Raw genomic sequence first — 17,600 nt, 5'->3', positions numbered from 1 at the left:
CACTGATGATCAGTGAGTAAAAAGCTGTAAAAAGAAGCCCATACTCACTGATCATCAGCCGGCTGCAGTGTTCTGCTCTCCTCTCCTCAGCGGTGACTTCCGTGTGAGGAGAGGAGAGCCGATTGCCTAGCAACCGGCTGTTTGTTTACATCACATGACGGCCGTGATTGGACACGGCCGTCATGTGATCAGGAGGGCCAATCACAGAGCCCTCCTGCCGATCTGAGATGTGCCGTGTCCGGGTGACACGAGCACATCGGGATCGCGCCGCTGCGCGGGCGCGCGATCCCGCTACTCCTGAAGGACGTTCCTGAACGTCCTATCAGGAGTAGACGGCTCCCACCCGGCCGTATATATGCATTGGCCGGGTGGGAAGTGGTTAAAATCCAAGGGGGCGGCTCCTATTGCACCAGTTGCATATTTTCTCTTTCTACACAACAAAATGAGAGCATAAACTATTGGGTGAAAGACCCGGGCTTTCCAGCTCTCATTAATCAGCATTCCTTTCACATACATCTGTCCACTGAGTCCTAAGCTCTCAGTCTCCTTAATAATGGCCTTTTGCATTACATAACAGAATATCTTCCTAAATGCTTGTAGCTTCCGCGAATGCCATGGCCCAGTCGGTAGGAAAGAGGCTAGCATTCAGTCCCTTCCAAAAGCCTCTGTACCAGGTGACTATCACAGATTTGTCTGCCATTCTAGTTTAACTGCCATTTTCCAGTGCATGTGTGAATCTGATTAATAAGATCAGTTACTATGGGAAAAAAAATAAATAAATCTTATTTGGTAAACAAGGACGGTATGGTGTCTACCTGCCAATAGAAAGCAGCATTACTGATGAGATCATTACAAAATGTGTCAAATTGCTTTTACTGTGTAGATCATGTGGACATGTGTTTTTTTTTAAATTGTTTTTAAAATGGCTTTTCTGCTACTAAAATTAGCAGGAATCAAAATGACAAAAGTCACCCAGCTTTTATAAAATTAAAACCTGATTTTTTTTTTTTTTTTTTTTTTATTAAAAGCAGTCTCACATGTCACAGACTATTTTCAAAATAAAGACAATCACCAACAACCGTGCTGTTAGCAACATTTAATAAAACCGTAAGAAGGAAATAATTTTGTAACATACTTATAAATAAAGAGAAATATGAGCTCCATAATGTGTACACCAAAATGGCAGAAATTATATACAGGACAAATGCGGTTAGAATAAAACATTTCAAGTCACAAACTGGGCAGATAGTGCCAGTTTAGCATAAAACAGTAGAAAATAAAATAACTGGTTGCAATCGTTTAAAATGCCCCTTGAAAAAATAGTGGAAATGTTCTGAAGAGAAATAAAAAGGATATGTATTTTTCTCAATTTAGCACTGAAACCTCGTTGCAAAGATTTTTTTGCCCTATATTACAGTTTTAATAACACAGAACATAAACCAAACCACACATTCTGGGTCCTCTATGTATGTGGTGGTCAGATATAAGGAGACGTCCCACAGTAACCAATTTAAATTTTCAACAAAGTAAAATAAAAAAAAAAGGACAGATAATAAAACAGAACTTCTACCACCTTTAATGTGACCTATAAATAGTCCAACTTAATTGAAAAGCAAAACTAATATCTTTTAGGGGTAAAAATAAAAAAAAACAATATAATGTGGTTGCATAAATGTGCACACCCTCTTAAAAACAGATGCTGTAGCTGTGTTAAGAATTAAGCAATCACATGCTAAATAGGAGTCACACCTGCCATCATTTAACGTGCCTTTGATTAACCCCAAAATAAAGTTCAGCTATTCTAGTAGGTCTTTCCTGACATTTTCTTAGTCACATTCTACAGCAAAAGGCATGGTCTGCATTGAGCCGTCAAAGCATTAGAGGGATCTCATTGTTAAAAAGGTATCAGGAGAAGGGTACAAAAGAATTTCCAAGGCATTAGATATACCATGGAACACAGTGAAGACCATCATCAAGTGGGGGGGGGGGTGGAGTGAACTGCTTGTCCCTCCAGAATTGATGGGGGGGGGGGGAATAAATACAATAAAAAAAAAAAAAAAAAAAAAAAAACACACAAGAAAATTTGTCAGAGAGGCTGCCAAGAGGCCAACAGTAACATTAAAGGAGCTGCAGGCATAACTGGCAAATACTGGATTTGTGGTACATGCGACAACAATCACCCGTATTCTTCATATGTCTGGGGTAGAGTGGCAAGGTGGAAACATTCAAGCCCAGCAAAATTTTGCAAAAACACATCAGAAGTCTTCAAAAACCATGTGGAAAAAGGCGTTATGGTCTAATGAAACAAGGTTGAACTTTTTGGCCATAAATTCCATGTGTAAATATGTTTGGTGCCAAAACACTGCACATCACCAAAAGAACACCATACCCACAATGAAGCATGGTGGTGGCAGCATCATGCTTTGGGGCAGTTTCTCTTCAGCTGGAACAGGGGGGCCTTAGTCAAGGTAGGAGGGAATTATGAACAGTTCCAAATACCGTACCAGTCAATATTGGCACAAATCCTTCAGGCTTCTGCAATAAAGCTGGACATGAAGAGGAACTTCATATTTCAGCATGTCAACGACACAAAGCATACATCCAAAAGCAACAAAGGAATGGCTTCACCAGAAGATTAACGTTTTAGAATAGCTCAGCCAGAGCTCAGACCTGAATCTGATTGAAAATCTGTGGGGTGATCAGAAGAGAGCTGTGCACAGGAGATGCCCTTGCAATCTGACAGATTTGGAGTGTTTTTGCAAGTCAAGATGTGCCATGCTGATAAAAACAAAATACTTTGTTCAAGCACCTTTTGATTTTATTACAGCCCTCAGTCTTTTGGGGTATGAATCTAAAGGTGTGCACACTTATGCAACCACATTTTGTTTTTACTTCCCTCCGCCTAAAAGATTTCAGTTTGTCGTTCAACTGAGTTGTATAGTTTATAGGTCACATCCAAAAAAGGTGGAAAAAGTTCTGAATTTATCTTGGTCTCTTTTTACATCACAGAAACCTGACATTTTAACAGTGATTCGTAGACACACATTACATATATATTATTACAAACACACATACATATTAAGAATTGGCTTGCTGTGGCCTCCTTTCCTCTGCTGGGGTAGAGAACCACCACCATTGTCGACGGTGACCTTATGTTCAAAGATGTCACCTGTTACAGTCTATGTGATATGTAAGCATTAGTCTATGTGATATATAGTATTTGTGTGATGCACAAAGTAACCACACCTATCTGCATCTGAAACTTGGCTACAAAAGTGATAAAGTGTGGTTGCCACATACCATGGGCTTGTATCAGCTTTTTAAAGTGGACTTTTTTTGTTCTTTAAATAAGACACCTTACTCCTTTGCTTACTACATAGGCATGATGTAAAAAATTGTCACCTTAGCCAAAGTGACAATGTCCCTGCAAACGCGCACCTCCCCACCGACCAAACTCCTTATATTTAGCTTACCAGCACTCCCCTGCTGCTCATTCCTCTGTTACAGCTGGCAACATTTCCAGGTATGCATATGCAGGAGCATGTGACCTCCCCTATAATAATGCTTGGATCTAGTAGCCAATCACTAGACCCGAGCATGGTCACATGAGGACGATGTCCATTTCTCTGAGTCACCAGCTCAGGTCTTTTCAGTGCCAGTTGCAGAATAGCAAAGGGTGTCAAGGAAGTGCTAGTAAGACAAATATAAAAGGGGGCCAGGGGCCTTTTGCAGAGATGCTCATCACTTTTCCCAGAATGGGCAAGGCGACAAGGTATTTTGCTACTGAGATTTAACCATTGCTGGTAGTCACCTCATTAGGCCAAAGCTATTACAGGATATGCTCAGTACTTCTAAAGTCACTTGCATGTAGTAACAATCAATTCCTCATGACTGAAAGGTTTCAGCCATGTGCAAATGATCTCTAAAAGATGCTACTAAAATGCCAACAGTGGTTTAGTCTTTCAGCACCTCTTAAGAAAATTGTCATGTACCTCTAAACTTGCATATCAAAAACAGTAGCAAAAAGGCACAGAATGCCAAGCTTGGCTGCAGAACCACAGCTCAAGAAAACTGTTTCAGGTGTTCACATGACTAAAGCCACCTGGGTTTTTGATCATGTAACCTCTGCTAAATACCACTGGTTGATCCTCCCCCTTCAGCAGAGACTGCATGACCAAATGCTTAGATGTGGCCACATCACGCTTTCTTCATCCAGGATAAACATTGAGTGCTTTCCTGATACCATTTATAAATTCTGAAGACAAAAAAACAAAAACACCCTGGGAGTTGTCATTGATGACCATTTTTAAAAGTGTCAGTCATCTAGATTTCAGCATCTAGAGAGTCACAGACTTAAAACAAGCATGCAGCCAGTGGTATCTGAACATCTGTCCTCTTGTTCCAGATCACAGTAATATCTTGCTTTAAATGAGAAGACATTTAAATGCCACCTTTGATGGTACAAAAGGAGGCTGTGGATTGGTTAATAGGCACCAGGTGAGCAATTTGTGTGACAAAAAAAGTGTATAAACAAAAATTTTGAAAAAAGTCAAACTCCCACATTAAAAAAAGGGAGGTAAGCTACTTTGGCTTGGCAACTGAAGTAACCAATAAAATTTTTTTTTTTAAGTTTTCAGCCACACAAATGAAACAATATAAATATAGGATAGAACATTTAAAACCAAATGTTAAAAGCACACCATTTTAAAAGGCTTTAAATTTAAAGATCATAGGGGAAAAAGAAACAAAAAATATATAGATAATAGGGAGAACAGTAAAGTGCAGTAAAAACTAATAAAACATCAAAAAGGTGTTTGAGGTTAGATGAGAATATCCTGATAGTGTTTGACATATATTATATTATATAAAAAATCTCTAGCTTGTCCCGTTATCGCTGGTTGGCAAAAACTTTTCTAGTTGGAAGATCAGGTCAACTGCAGCATTAACATCAGGAACAATATGACCAGGTTCTACCAAGACTGGGTCAATCCTGAAATCCCGGTGGCCATGAAATACTGTTTCAGTAACTGACTGTGTGGGGTCAGCAGGCACTTCGGCGTGAGGGTTGTAGATCCCAGTGCAAACCAGAACAGACTTACAGTGGGTGGCACTGGGACAGGACAGCTCACTTTCCCATGCTGCCTCCACATCCTGAGAAACGGTTGTCACTCGGGCTCCAGAGCCCGTCTGCACTAATGTCTTTGAGCCTTTTCTAGAATTTCTCTCCTGAAGATAGCGGTTGTAGTGATTAGCACCATAGATATCAGTCATTAGGTTGTCCCTGCAAAAAGAAAAACAAAAAATGTCATACATATACTGACTGCAATAGCACAGCTGTACTTTGAAAAGTAAAGCGCAGGTAAACCCTGTCCTTTACCAAAATACAGTAAACCCGAGTTACCAGGTTTCAAAAAAATAAATAAAAAATCCCTATCTATACACACATAGTGCCTTTCAAAAGTATTCACCACCGCCCCCCTTGGCATTTTTCATGTTTTGTTGCCTCACAACCTGGAGTTAACATGGATAGTTTGAGGATTTGCATCATTTTACAGACTATGCACACAACTTTGAAAAATTTTAAGTTTTTTCTTTTTAATTGTGAAACAAATAGGACAAAACAGAAAGTCAATGTGCATAACTATTCACCCGGATAAAGTCAAGACTTTGTAGAGCCACCTTTTGCAGCTATCACAGCTCTAAATTGCTTTGGACAAGTCTCAGCTTGCCGCATCTTACCACAGATTTTTGCCCAGTCCCCCCTGCAAAATGTATCCAGCTCCTTCAATTTGGGTGGTTTGCGCTTGTGAACAGCAATCTTTAAGTCTGACCACAGATTTTCTATTGATTGCGGTCTGGGCTTTGAAAAGGCCATTCCTGCACATTTACATGTTTCCCCCTAAAACCACTCAAGGTGTTGCTTTAGCAGCGTGTTTGGGGTCATTGTCCTGCTGGAAAGTGAACCTCCGTCCTAGCCTCAAATCACACAGAGTGGTAAAGGTTTTGCTCAAGAATATCCCTGTATTTAGCACCGTCCATCTTTCCCTCAACTCTGCCCAGTTTCCCAGTCCCGACTGCTGAAAAAACATCCCCACAGCATGATGCTGCCACCACATTTCACTGTTGGTGTTCTTTGGGTGATGTGTTGGGTTTGAACCAGAGTTTTCACAAACTCAAAGGTGCCATTTTGTTTTGTGCTGAAAGTAATGGCTCTATTTTGGCCACTCTGCCATAAAGCCCAACTCTATGGAGCATAGGGCTTATTGTCAACCTATGTACAGATACTCCAGTCTCTGCTGTGGAACTCTGGAATCTCTGCTCCTCCAGGGTTACCTTAGTGCTGCCTCTCTGATTAATGCCCTCCTTGCCCGGTCCATGAGTTTTGGTGTGTGGTAGTCTCTTAGCAGGTTTGCTGTTGTGCCATGTTCTTTCCATCTGGGATCAAAGATTTGGATTTTTTTCAATTTTTTTTATTAGTAACCCAACCCTGACTTGCATGTCTGACTTTTACGTCTCAACAACATTGTCCCTTACTTCAGGGCTCGACAAACCCCAGGCCAGAAATCGCAACCTGGCACCTAAGCTGCCACCAGCCCACTCACTATTGATGCCCAAGACATGCAGAACATGAACACTGACTGCTATCCTCCTCCCTCCTCCACACTCAGTGGCTCTGGCAAGCAACAAGCACCTTGCTACGTGTGTGAAACAGAGGAGAGAGAGGAGGATCTGTTAGATTTCAGGGTGGGTGGGACCCAGCAGCTATCAAACACCAGCCAATGGGATCTGGGCAGGGCGCTACTTGTATGTGCCCCACCCCTTTTCTTAAGCAGCCCAATCGTTGGCTGATGTTTGATGGCTGCTGAGTCCCGGCCGGGTCCCGCCCACCCCGACATCAAGCTCAAATCTGACAGATCTGCCTCTGTCACTTGTCAGTTTCACACCCCGGCTGGGTCCCGCCCACCCCAACATTCAGCTAAATTCTGACAGCTCCTCTGTTACTTTTCAGTAACAGAGTGCTCAGTGTGCCACCGCCAACCAGTGCCACCTGCCACAGCCAACCAATGCCACCTACCACCAATCAATGCCACCACCAACCAGTGCCACCTCCCACCACCAACCAGTGGCACCTGCCAGTGCCACCGCCAACCGATGCCAGTGCCAACCAATGCCACCTGCAACCAACCAGTGCCACCGCCACCTACCAGTGCCAAGTGTCACCGCCAACCAGTGGCACATGCCAGTGCCAACCAATGCCACCTGCCACTACCAACCAGTGCCACCACCAACCAGTGCCACCTGCCACTACCAACCAGTGCCACCGCCAATAAGTGCCACCAACCAGTGCCACCTGCAGCCTACCAGTGCCACCTGCAGCCTACCAGTGCCACCTGCAGCCTACCAGTGCCACCTGCAGCCTACCAGTGCCACCGCCACCTACCAGTGCCACCGCCACCTACCAGTGCCAATCAGTGCCACCTGCCACTACCAATTAGTGGCACCTACCAGTGCCACCGCCAACCAGTGCCACTGCTAATAAGTGCCACCGCCACCCGCTAACACCAACCAGTGACAACTAGTGTCACCGCCAACCAGGGCCACCTGCCAGTTCCAAACCAGTGCCACCTGCCAGTGCTACGTGCCAGCGCTACCTGCCAGTGCCAAGTGCCTGCCAGTGGCAACCAGTACCATCTGTCAGTCCCAAACCAGTGCAACCTGCTTAAGCCAACCAGTTCCATCTATTGCCAGCCTTACTCTTTCTGGTCAGCCCATAACCCTGATGCAACAGCGTTACATTGGAGTTATTGACTGGGTGCTCCGTTGTGAGTTAGGGATAGGGGGTGAAAATGACTGGCCTTATCCCATGAGCTGACAATCCATACCACTTAAAAAAAAAAAAAAAAAAAAAAAAAAAACACACACACCCCACACTGGCTCCTAACTTTTTCAACTGGCTCCTAAATTCAAAAGCAAATTTGTCAACCCCTGCCTTACTTGTTTGGAGAGTTCCTTGGTCTTCATGGCAGTGTTTGGTTAGTGGTGCCTCCTGCTTAGGTGTTGCAGCCATTGGGGCCTTTCAAAAAAGGTGTGTATATGTAATGACAGATCATGTGACACTTCGATTGCACACAGGTGGACATTTCACTAATTATGTGACTTCTGAAGGTAATTGGTTGCACCAGAGCTTTATGGGCTTCATAACAAAAAGGGGGTAAATACATACGCACATGCCAATTCTCCATTTTTTTTATTTCTGAAAAATAGTTTTATGTATATATATTTTTCCCATTTTACTTCACCAACTTAGAATATTATATTATATTATGTTCTGATCCATCACATATAATTCAGGTTACACTGACCTAAAGGCTGTAATGTAACAATATAGGTAAAAGGCCAAGGGGGGATACAGTGCCTTGCAAAAGAATAGAAAAAGCGGGCTAGTTCCCTGACCATCATGCTATCCAATTCATATTTCTGATGCAGACCCATGCCAAGCATACAGATCAGGAATTCAATTTCACCCTGACTGACTATACTTGTTGCGTGCTTGTTCCAGGTCGGCGCCATAGAAAATATTGAAGACAGGCAACTTTTTTTTTTTGGAGGCGATCAATGGCCAATCCCTGTATTTCTCAGGTGCATAGGTTTTCTTTAAAGCCCATTTTATCTTTGCCAGTTACTATGGCTGCGCTAGCACATCAACAGCACAGTTATGGCTGGTTGATATATTTGCATTTCAGAATGCACACCATTTTATATGAGTTTTGAAGGTAAAAAAAAGAAGGAGCATTACCCAACAGCATAGAGTGTTTGGACGGGCTTATTCCACTGCATCTCTGCCGCTTTGGTCCGGATGAGGTATTCTGCATAGTGGTAAGTCACTTCACTTGGCTTGCCCATTAAAGCCTCATACTTCAGCTCCTTTCCTGTAATCTTCTTATAAATGCTTTCAAGACAAACCATAAATATTCCATGACCAAACCTGAAAACAGACAAAAAAAAATAAAAAATCCATAAATAATTTGGCCATTTGGTTGCCCCAATGTGATAGTAAATTAGAAAATGTTGAATAAAACTCAAGCCAGCACTGATTTCTGGCTGCAGATGTACCACAATGTGACACTAGAGGGAGCAGTTTCTACATAAAAAAAAAAAAAAACCCAAGACAGACAGTGTAGCCATACCGGGGTTAAGGCGAGAATGGAATAAATAAATCAAAAAAGCCCTCCAAACAATTTTATTCCCTTCCCACCATATGTTGTATGCTTATACTGGTTTGTGCAAATCCCAGCCCTTCTCCAGGGGAGCCAAAGTGTCTATGGAGTAGAGCTTTGGATCTATGCAATAAGATACCCAACTTCAGTTTTAATTATTCCATACTAGGATACGGTATGCTATTAACAATGCCAAGAATAAACTTCCATTGCATTTGAATTCTGACTATACAAAATGTATATGACAAGATTTTAAAAACTGATAATTTTTTGAGATACTTGGATCACTACAAACCTTTAATTTGGATTATTCATATTTTCTGCATTTGCAAGTTTTCAAACTTCCCCTTATGAAAACATCCTTTAACATGAACCTGACCTTTCAGCCAAATTGCATAAATAGTACTGGTGCCTGCAAAGGCCTGAACTTTTTTTTAAAGACAAAAAAAGGTATTCATCAGTTTAGGCCAATATACATTATTCTACATATTTATGGTAACAAAAAAAAAAAAAAAAAAAAAAAAAAACGCAATAGGCGTATATTAATTGGTTTGTGCCAAAAGTTTTCGTGTCTACAAAATAGGGGATAGATTTATGGCATTTTATTATTTTTTTACCAGTAATGGCAGCGATCTGCCATTTTTAGCGGGACTGCAGCGGCAGACAGAGCGAACACTTGACGCTTTTTTGGGAACACTACATTAGTAGGTGAGGTTGGAAAAAAGACCCTTTATTAGCTTTGTTACCCTTCATTGTACTCGCTCCATTTCCAGTACATCCTTCCTGAGGACCGGTGCCCAGAACTGGACAGCATACTCTAGGTGGGGCCGGACCAGAGTCTTGCAGATCAGGAGAATTATCGTTTTATCTCTGGAAATGAATCCCCTTTTTAATGCAATAGCCACTGATTACTTTGTAAATGTCACTAGCAGGGAAGGGGTTAACATTAGGGGGCAATCAAAAGGCGTTAAAAGCGTTCCCGGGGGGGATGCCAAATTACTATTGCCGATCAAACAGTAGATCCCTGTCATGTCACCTGTCAGAGTGGGGAAATTTGTTTACAAAGGCAGTTCCCCGTTTTAGGGAGTCACGGGCCACCGACAGACAGAGTCTGCCCAACCCACGGGCATGCTCCTATAAACACACAGCCCCGTCGTTCATGCGCTGTGCAGCACCACGTTTGCTCATAGATTCTTCCGATCAGTGTTTTTTTTTTTTTTTAAAGCAAACAAATACGCTCGTGGATGCCCCCACATCCTGGTGATCAATAAAAATATTTCCAGATTCAAGCTCCATTCTGCTTCTCGAATTTTTTGTTTGCCATTTCATTTAGCGTGCCTTTGAGATACACTGCTGACAGGGAGAGTAAATGCTTCTCTGCCCACTCCAGGATTTCTGACGACAGCAATAGAAGAGCCTTGCTCCTTGTGCCCCCCTGTTTGTTCAGGTATGTCACGGTAGTGGCATTGTCTAATAGAATCTGCACATGGGACCCCTGGAGGTTTGGAGAGAAGGCAGCCAATGCTAGGACGACTGCCTTTAACTCCCTCCAGTTTGAGGACCTTCCTGCTTCGGATCAGGCCCAAATTCCCTGTGCTATATTTTGATCCCAGTGGGCTCAACTGCTGGAGTCTGTCGTGACTCTTCTGTCAGAAAAGACCATAGTAAGCCCTTTGACAAAACCGACTGACTTCACCACCAAAGGGTCCTCTTGACCCTGGTGGGGAGTGCTACTTTAAGGGAAAACACTTGAGGGGCCTGAAATAGAGCTTTGCCCATCGAATGGCTGCCATTGTTGAAGTGAAGGTCCCCAGGGCTGACATAATCCGATTGTCATTCGATCTCCTGGTTTGTTTGTAGCCTGGCTACTACACTTATGACGGTTTCTTTTTGAAGAGAGAAAAAAACAAAAAAAAAAAAAAAAAAAACAAACACACAACCCCTTTCTGAGCTGGGATTGAAATTTGATTTCTAAAAAGTTCACAATCCAGCCCAAGGCTTCCAAATGATTGTGGGCCTTGGCCAGGTCTACCTGCAATACTTCTCTGGAAGGGGCAAAGAGGAGGTTGTCCAGATAAGGGATTATCGCAATTCCTTGCAGAGGAGCAAGCGCTTCCACCATTATTTTTTGTAAATATTCATGGGGCGGATGAAAGACCAAAAGGGAGAGCCTTGAATTGTAGATGCAGCACCTCCTTCCCCATATTTATTGCCAGCCTGAGGTACTTTTGAGACTAAGAGGCTATAGGCCAGTGGTGGCAAACCTCGGCACACCAGATGTTTTGGAACTACATTTCCCATGATGTTCATGCACTCTGCAGTGTAGTTGAGCATCATGGGAAATGTAGTTCCAAAACATCTGGGCTGCCAAGGTTCACCATCACTGCTATTAGGCACGTGCAGGTATGTATTGCGCGAGTCAATTAATGCCATGAAGCATCCTTTGACTAAGATTTCTGACTGAAAAAAAAATAAATAAATAAAAAAGGCTCCTGCAAGTGGACTGACCTGTTTAAAAATTTTAAGTTGAGAATGAGACAAAAGCGTCCCGACTGTTTCTTCATCAGGAAAATATGCGAACAGAACACCCGGATAACATTCCTCTGGAGATACCTGAATCACAACTCTGTTGCATCAGATCTCCTAACAGGTTCTTCATGGCTAGGGCCTTTGTTTTGTCCCTTGGCAAGTTTGTTACAAAGTATCTTTCTGGAGGAAGGTCCGAAGGCTGGAGGAAACAAAAACTGACGAGCTGTGGGGAGAAGCCTCCTTTTAAAATGTGGTGGAGTTTGCGTTTCCTAGTGGGTGAAGACTATCAGGTGCTGTCCTGAAAGACATTTAGGGAAACTGGAGGTATGCCCATACAGCATGCTGTGAACATGCTGATAAGCTGTCATGTATGCGACAGTTTCTCACACAGGGCGGCATCTCCAGCCCAATTCAGCTGGGAGAGTCCCTTGTCTGAAAGCCAAATGTAAAGAAAAAGGTGATGTCACAACCCAAAATATTGCAATGCCCATATTTGGGAAATCACTTGACAATGGGTGGACGGAGCCTGATGGGGAACCGAGACAGGTTACCCATCAGTTCCGTTTTACTTTTGATTGGATAGTGGCTATGGTTCCACTCAAAAAAAATCAGAGGAAAAAAAAAAACAAACAAACAAACAAAAAAAAAAAAAAACACTTCTTATATCATCCTCCATGGTTTGTCTCCTTTGACACATACATTACACAGATGTTTGTTCCTACCGTGGTGAGCGGGCCTCCGCCATCCACATCAAATCCATATTACATGCCAGCAATGGAATATGAGGGTAACTGGTGAGTTGATGGGGGCTTGCAGGATGACCCCCTGTCAGCAATACATCAATAATTATCTGAAGATTTGTTTCCCATCGGATAGGTTCCCCAAACAGAATCACAGCTGTAAAACAAGAACAGCAGCTTATAGCACTGGCTACAGTATTACTACTTTCTGGCTTTTGCATTTTTTCAATTTGCTGGCATGGATTATTAAAATTTTCATTCATAGCAATCACAGCATATATGAACAGACTGACCAATTATAGGTCAAATAATGGTGCCAGCCATGTTGTCCTTTGAATTGGGTTACATGGTTATCCAATAATGGTCACTATGCAAGTGAACTAAAACTTGGAAGGGTTTTCATACTTTCAGTTGACTTTAAAAGCAGAGTATTTCAACCTTTAAACATAATTCCATGTACTCAGACACTGAGCAGCTCCTGTGCGCAGAGGCATAAAACCCCCTGTGCTTTCTGGCACCCAATGAGCTGCATGTGCCATGTACAGACGCCAAGACAATCTCAGCAGGAGATCGCACCGTTGATCCCGCTGAGCTAGCGGATGACCGGTCAGTCTCTGCTCACTGAGCAGGGAGGGTGCTGTCAGAGCACCGCTGATGCCTATGGAGAGATCGGATGAAAAACGGATGGCGAATGCCTCACCATACGTCTGATTTTAATGGATCAGATGGCAGACTGGTGTCAGCAGACACATCTTCGTTGACATCAGTCTCCCCGTGTCCACCCATCTGAAAAAAAAAAAAAAAAAAAAAGAAGGGGAAAGGAGGACATGCTGTCAGGCCCCTCCCTGATTAGTGAGCAAAGATGGACCTGTCATCCACCAGAGCAAGCAATCTCCTGCTGAGCTGGCAGACTCACACCAAACACACACACACACACACACACACACACAAATAATTACCGTCTATTTTTGGCAGATCCACAGCAGTGGATGGCTGTAAAAAATAAATAGAAAACAAAAAAGTTAAAAAGGCACTTTAATATACTTGTAGTTACACAAATAGCTTTTCTGAAAGCTCTCTGCCCCCAATACACATGGGCCATGAGTTGATCCCGGCTGACTAAACAATCTAACTGCTAAGAACTGGAACACTGTGACCCATTAGAATTGATATGGGTCAATCTTCAGTTATCTGGGAAAATCTTTAAAGTTGCTAGTCTAAAAAGTCACTCATCTGTACGCGTTACCAAGCATGGGCATTTTTATCACTAACCTTTTAAATACGAGTGGCTTCAGGAGCTAAAGTAAAGGTCACTGGTTGGGATAGTTAAAGCCGTTTGCACATCTGTCCCTCCAGCCGATGCTATCAGTGTGTCACAGTGACACAGGACAGAACACGGCATTGAATGTGAACCAATACGCAGGTCACAATATGAGCAGAGACTCCCATTAAACTTGTTTATCAAAACTATCATAGTACTCTAGTCAGCATTTAGTGTGCTTTCATAATGATTTTTTTTACATTGGGAAAATATGATTTTTATAAGCAATTTACTGCACAGTTGGGAGAGTGTTGTCCTAGCAGGACCACACTCAGTCACTGTACTATATCTATGAAGGAGCAGTGTTGTCAGCCTAGGACCCCTCCTCCCCTTCTTTAGTTAGGTAGGGGCATTCTGTAATCCGCAGGTGATTAAGAAAGTTTGGAGCCCCCTGCTCTAAGACAAGGGCCAGTTTACTGTCCTTTAGACTTTAGGGGGGCTGGACTGTGGTCAGTGGGAATAGACCATCTCAGGTTTGGTGGGCAGTGGGATATTACAAAAAATAAACATAGCACCTGTGCCCAGTAGATGAAGGAAAAGTGCCCCATTAGTGGGGTGAGGAACGGTGCCCCATATCAGTAATAAAAGAGTAGTGGCCCGTGGGCTGGATAAAAAGGTAAACAAAGGGCCTTTAAGCTGATGAAAACTGCTAGAATTTCTGAAAGGCTGAACCTCCATTTTCCCAACCTAGCAAACTACATAACATTAACCACTTCAATACTGGGCACTTAAACACCTTCCTACCCAGACCAATTTTCAGCTTTCAGCGCTGTTGCACTTTGAATGGTAATTGCGCGGTCATGCTAAGCTGTACCCAAGATTTTTATCATTTTGTTCCCACAAATAGAACTTTTTGGTGGTATTTGATTACCGCAGAAAATGGGGGAGGCACTAATAATTAAGCACAGACCCCCCCCCCCCCCCCATCAGATCGGCTCTCCTCTACTTGTGTCCGACAGACGCGAGTGAGGAAAAGCCCATCACCGGCTCTTCCTGTTTACACTGATCAGCCGTGATTGGACACAGCAGATCACATGGTAAAGAGTCTCCATCAGAGATCAGTGTTGGGGGGTGACCCTGCAACAACGATCGCAGCGATGTGTGCCCCTGGAGGCACACAGCAGCTTGATATCCTGCCGGAGGTCATATGACGTCCAGTCAGGATATTGAAACCACTTTGCCGCCATCATTTTGCTATATGGTGGGCGGAAAGTTGTTAATAAAAAGCTTAATACTTACCAAAATTTTAGGTCTTCTCCTGTGGTCCACCATGTCAAGGAATGGATAGGACTCACATACAGAGTCAACGGTAATAGGATTTGAAAATCCTAAACTGATTTCTTAGTTAAGGAAAAAATAAAAATAAAACCCCACACAAAATGTATATCATACAATACTTGCATATACTTTTTATCGAATGTTCCACATTCATGTAGACAGCAGTACGATACACATGTCCAGGATGATGCTATACATTATGTGCATCTCCCATTTCATTTGTTCCCAAGAAAAAATAAATAAAAATAAACACCAACACACGCAAGTTTATTTAGTTATTGTGCCTTACAAAACATAGTATTTTGTGAACCTTTAAAATCTACTTCGAAGTGAAAATGTGGTCAAATTAGGTGCCCGAATATGGTATTGGATTTCTCAGGACCCCAGAAAAGCAGGAGCCTACTGAGATGCAAACGTTAGCTGAAGGCATGCCGGCACTTCAAACCACCATGGTTGCGGCTTTGGCCCATTGTCTGAGAACTCTCATCACTGGCCAATAGTAGGCTTTAGGAAGCAAGCCAGACAAGGCAACCATGTGGGATGCTTCACAACATACATATATAAAATCTCATCTCTCTCCAGTTATAGTGCTGCTTTTTTGCCACACATAGTCAACTTACTGTAAATATTTACTAGGCCTAGCACTTCCTTTTATAGCCATAAAATTTACCGCCTTGGGCATGTACAAGCATAGTCTACATTAACTGGGTTTACTTGTCATTTGTTCAATTATTTACCAAGTTAAAAATCTTAACCTTTCCTCTGGAACCCTCTGTGTGACTGAGAACATACTGTACCTGTATTTACAATCTCAGTGTACGACTCAAAAAATAAATAAATAGAACACCCCAAACAAAAAAACACAGTAAAAAAAATAAAAAAGGACAAGGAATTGTGTACTAACCACAACATACAGAATACACAATTGGCCTTTTACAAGGTACCTGGGCACACAGGCATCATCATTTACGGTTACTTAGAATCTTGTTGACAGAAGGTCCCAGAGTTAAAATAAATAAATAAAAAAAGACACACACACTCTAATAGACCCGAGTAATGTTGAGTACAAGCATGTAAAATTCTGTTGCCGTGTTGTAATTTATACTCGCATAAACATGCCTGTGCAGATAAATTAATGAAATCAAAAGGTAAAGTTTTCCATTTTATGGCTCTACTCGTATTGCTGATCTTTACTCAATTTTTGCAGACTCCAGCTGTGTGTGGCCAGAGTCGCGATGATGTCACTCCGGCACACGCACGCGGGAGCACTCGGTTATGGCATGGTGCTCTGAAGGTTCAGCACAGTATGCCGGGCCTCTAGAGCAAATGTGCAGGTGACATTACCGGCTGCATCCAGGGTGAACATCTCCTAAATGGTGCACATTTAGAAGACATTCACGTTACCTACAGGTAAGCCTCATCACAAAGCAGTCTTTACTATCACTTTAAGCATCATATACACCCAAAACCAAAAACCATCAGCACACATTTGCTGCTCTGCTGTTCTCATTTTCTCTCAAACCATTTGTGTAGCAGACTATGGAGGGCTCCCAGACAGACATCTCTTGCAGTCACCAAGAAAAAAAAAGGTCTAATTGAGCCCATCTGCGGGTGTATAGACCGGTCAGGAACCCCATGTTAGCCAATTAAAAAAATAAAAATTAAAAATAATCAAAATGAGAAATGTCAGCAGAAATGGTAGGAAGCAATGTCATAGAAAGGATACTATTTTGCTATATCTAGAACTGGGCCTTGTCCCGATACCAAGACGCACTTATTGTGATACTGTCTGAAGATACGGAGTGGACTGTGTGACATCATCACTTGGTCCTGTGAGATCTGGTGGAAGAGAAGGAGGGGGAAAGAAAAAAAAAAAAGAAGGGGAAAAGAATGGTTATTAGAATATCAAGATACATTTATTCACTGTATACAGATTTCAGTCTCAGAGCAACAAGAGCCCCTCCTGATCTCACACACAGGCTTACGAACCTATGGAAAATTTCTGAACACAGAGAAACCATCTTAAAATGCACTTGTTTAAACTTGTGTGGTGTACAATACACATAGGCTAAAAAGGCATGTTAACATGCCATGTGGCAAGACAGTCCCATGCATTGTTAAGGGGCTGCCAACACACCCAATCTAGATTTTGGAAAGCAGGACACAGCCAAGCTTTGTGGCCAGCTACAGCACAGATTAATTTAATGAGTGCACTGGGGTGCCATTTAAAATGAAAGGAATCTGTTGCCCGAGGGCATTTTGGAAGTTTGTGTCCGATTACTTAAATTCAGCTTGCAGACAGGCTCCCCCCTTTATATGGCCACTTTAAGATAGTAATATGGAGGAGTGCTGCCATCGCCAAAATTTTTTTTCCCCCTTCTTTATTCTTTTTATAATTCTTTATACAATCATATCAACAATCCATTAGATACATCTTATATGTTCCATAACATGGGTATCTATAGCCTCAATTCATAACCCAATGTCATCATATAATGAATTCCTACATCCTGG

At 42.5% G+C, this 17,600-nt stretch overlaps 1 protein-coding gene across 2 annotated transcripts in view; it reads right to left on the bottom strand.

Moving 5' to 3' along the window:
- Nucleotides 1–1,081: 1,081 nt before the first annotated feature.
- The window catches only part of LOC143927790 (haloacid dehalogenase-like hydrolase domain-containing 5), a 44,025-nt gene continuing 27,506 nt past the window's right edge, over nt 1,082–17,600 (bottom strand). For both annotated transcript variants that reach the window (XM_077452149.1, XM_077452150.1), the window contains exons 3-8: nt 16,813–16,925; nt 15,048–15,141; nt 13,447–13,480; nt 12,470–12,644; nt 8,798–8,986; nt 1,082–5,281 (exon numbers count right to left, since the gene is read on the bottom strand). In XM_077452149.1, coding sequence (XP_077308275.1) covers nt 4,876–5,281; nt 8,798–8,986; nt 12,470–12,644; nt 13,447–13,480; nt 15,048–15,141; nt 16,813–16,925 — 1,011 coding nt within the window. In that variant the 3' untranslated portion in view covers nt 1,082–4,875. The remainder of the gene's footprint in view (nt 5,282–8,797; nt 8,987–12,469; nt 12,645–13,446; nt 13,481–15,047; nt 15,142–16,812; nt 16,926–17,600) is intronic.

Source organism: Lithobates pipiens, unplaced genomic scaffold, assembly GCF_037356315.1.
Source record: "Lithobates pipiens isolate NorthernLeopardFrog02 unplaced genomic scaffold, aLitPip1_a1.2 Scaffold_23, whole genome shotgun sequence".
Classification (NCBI taxonomy): Eukaryota; Metazoa; Chordata; class Amphibia; order Anura; family Ranidae; genus Lithobates; species Lithobates pipiens.
Note: the sequence above shows the minus strand (reverse complement) of the source record. Positions and strands in the feature narration are given on the sequence as shown.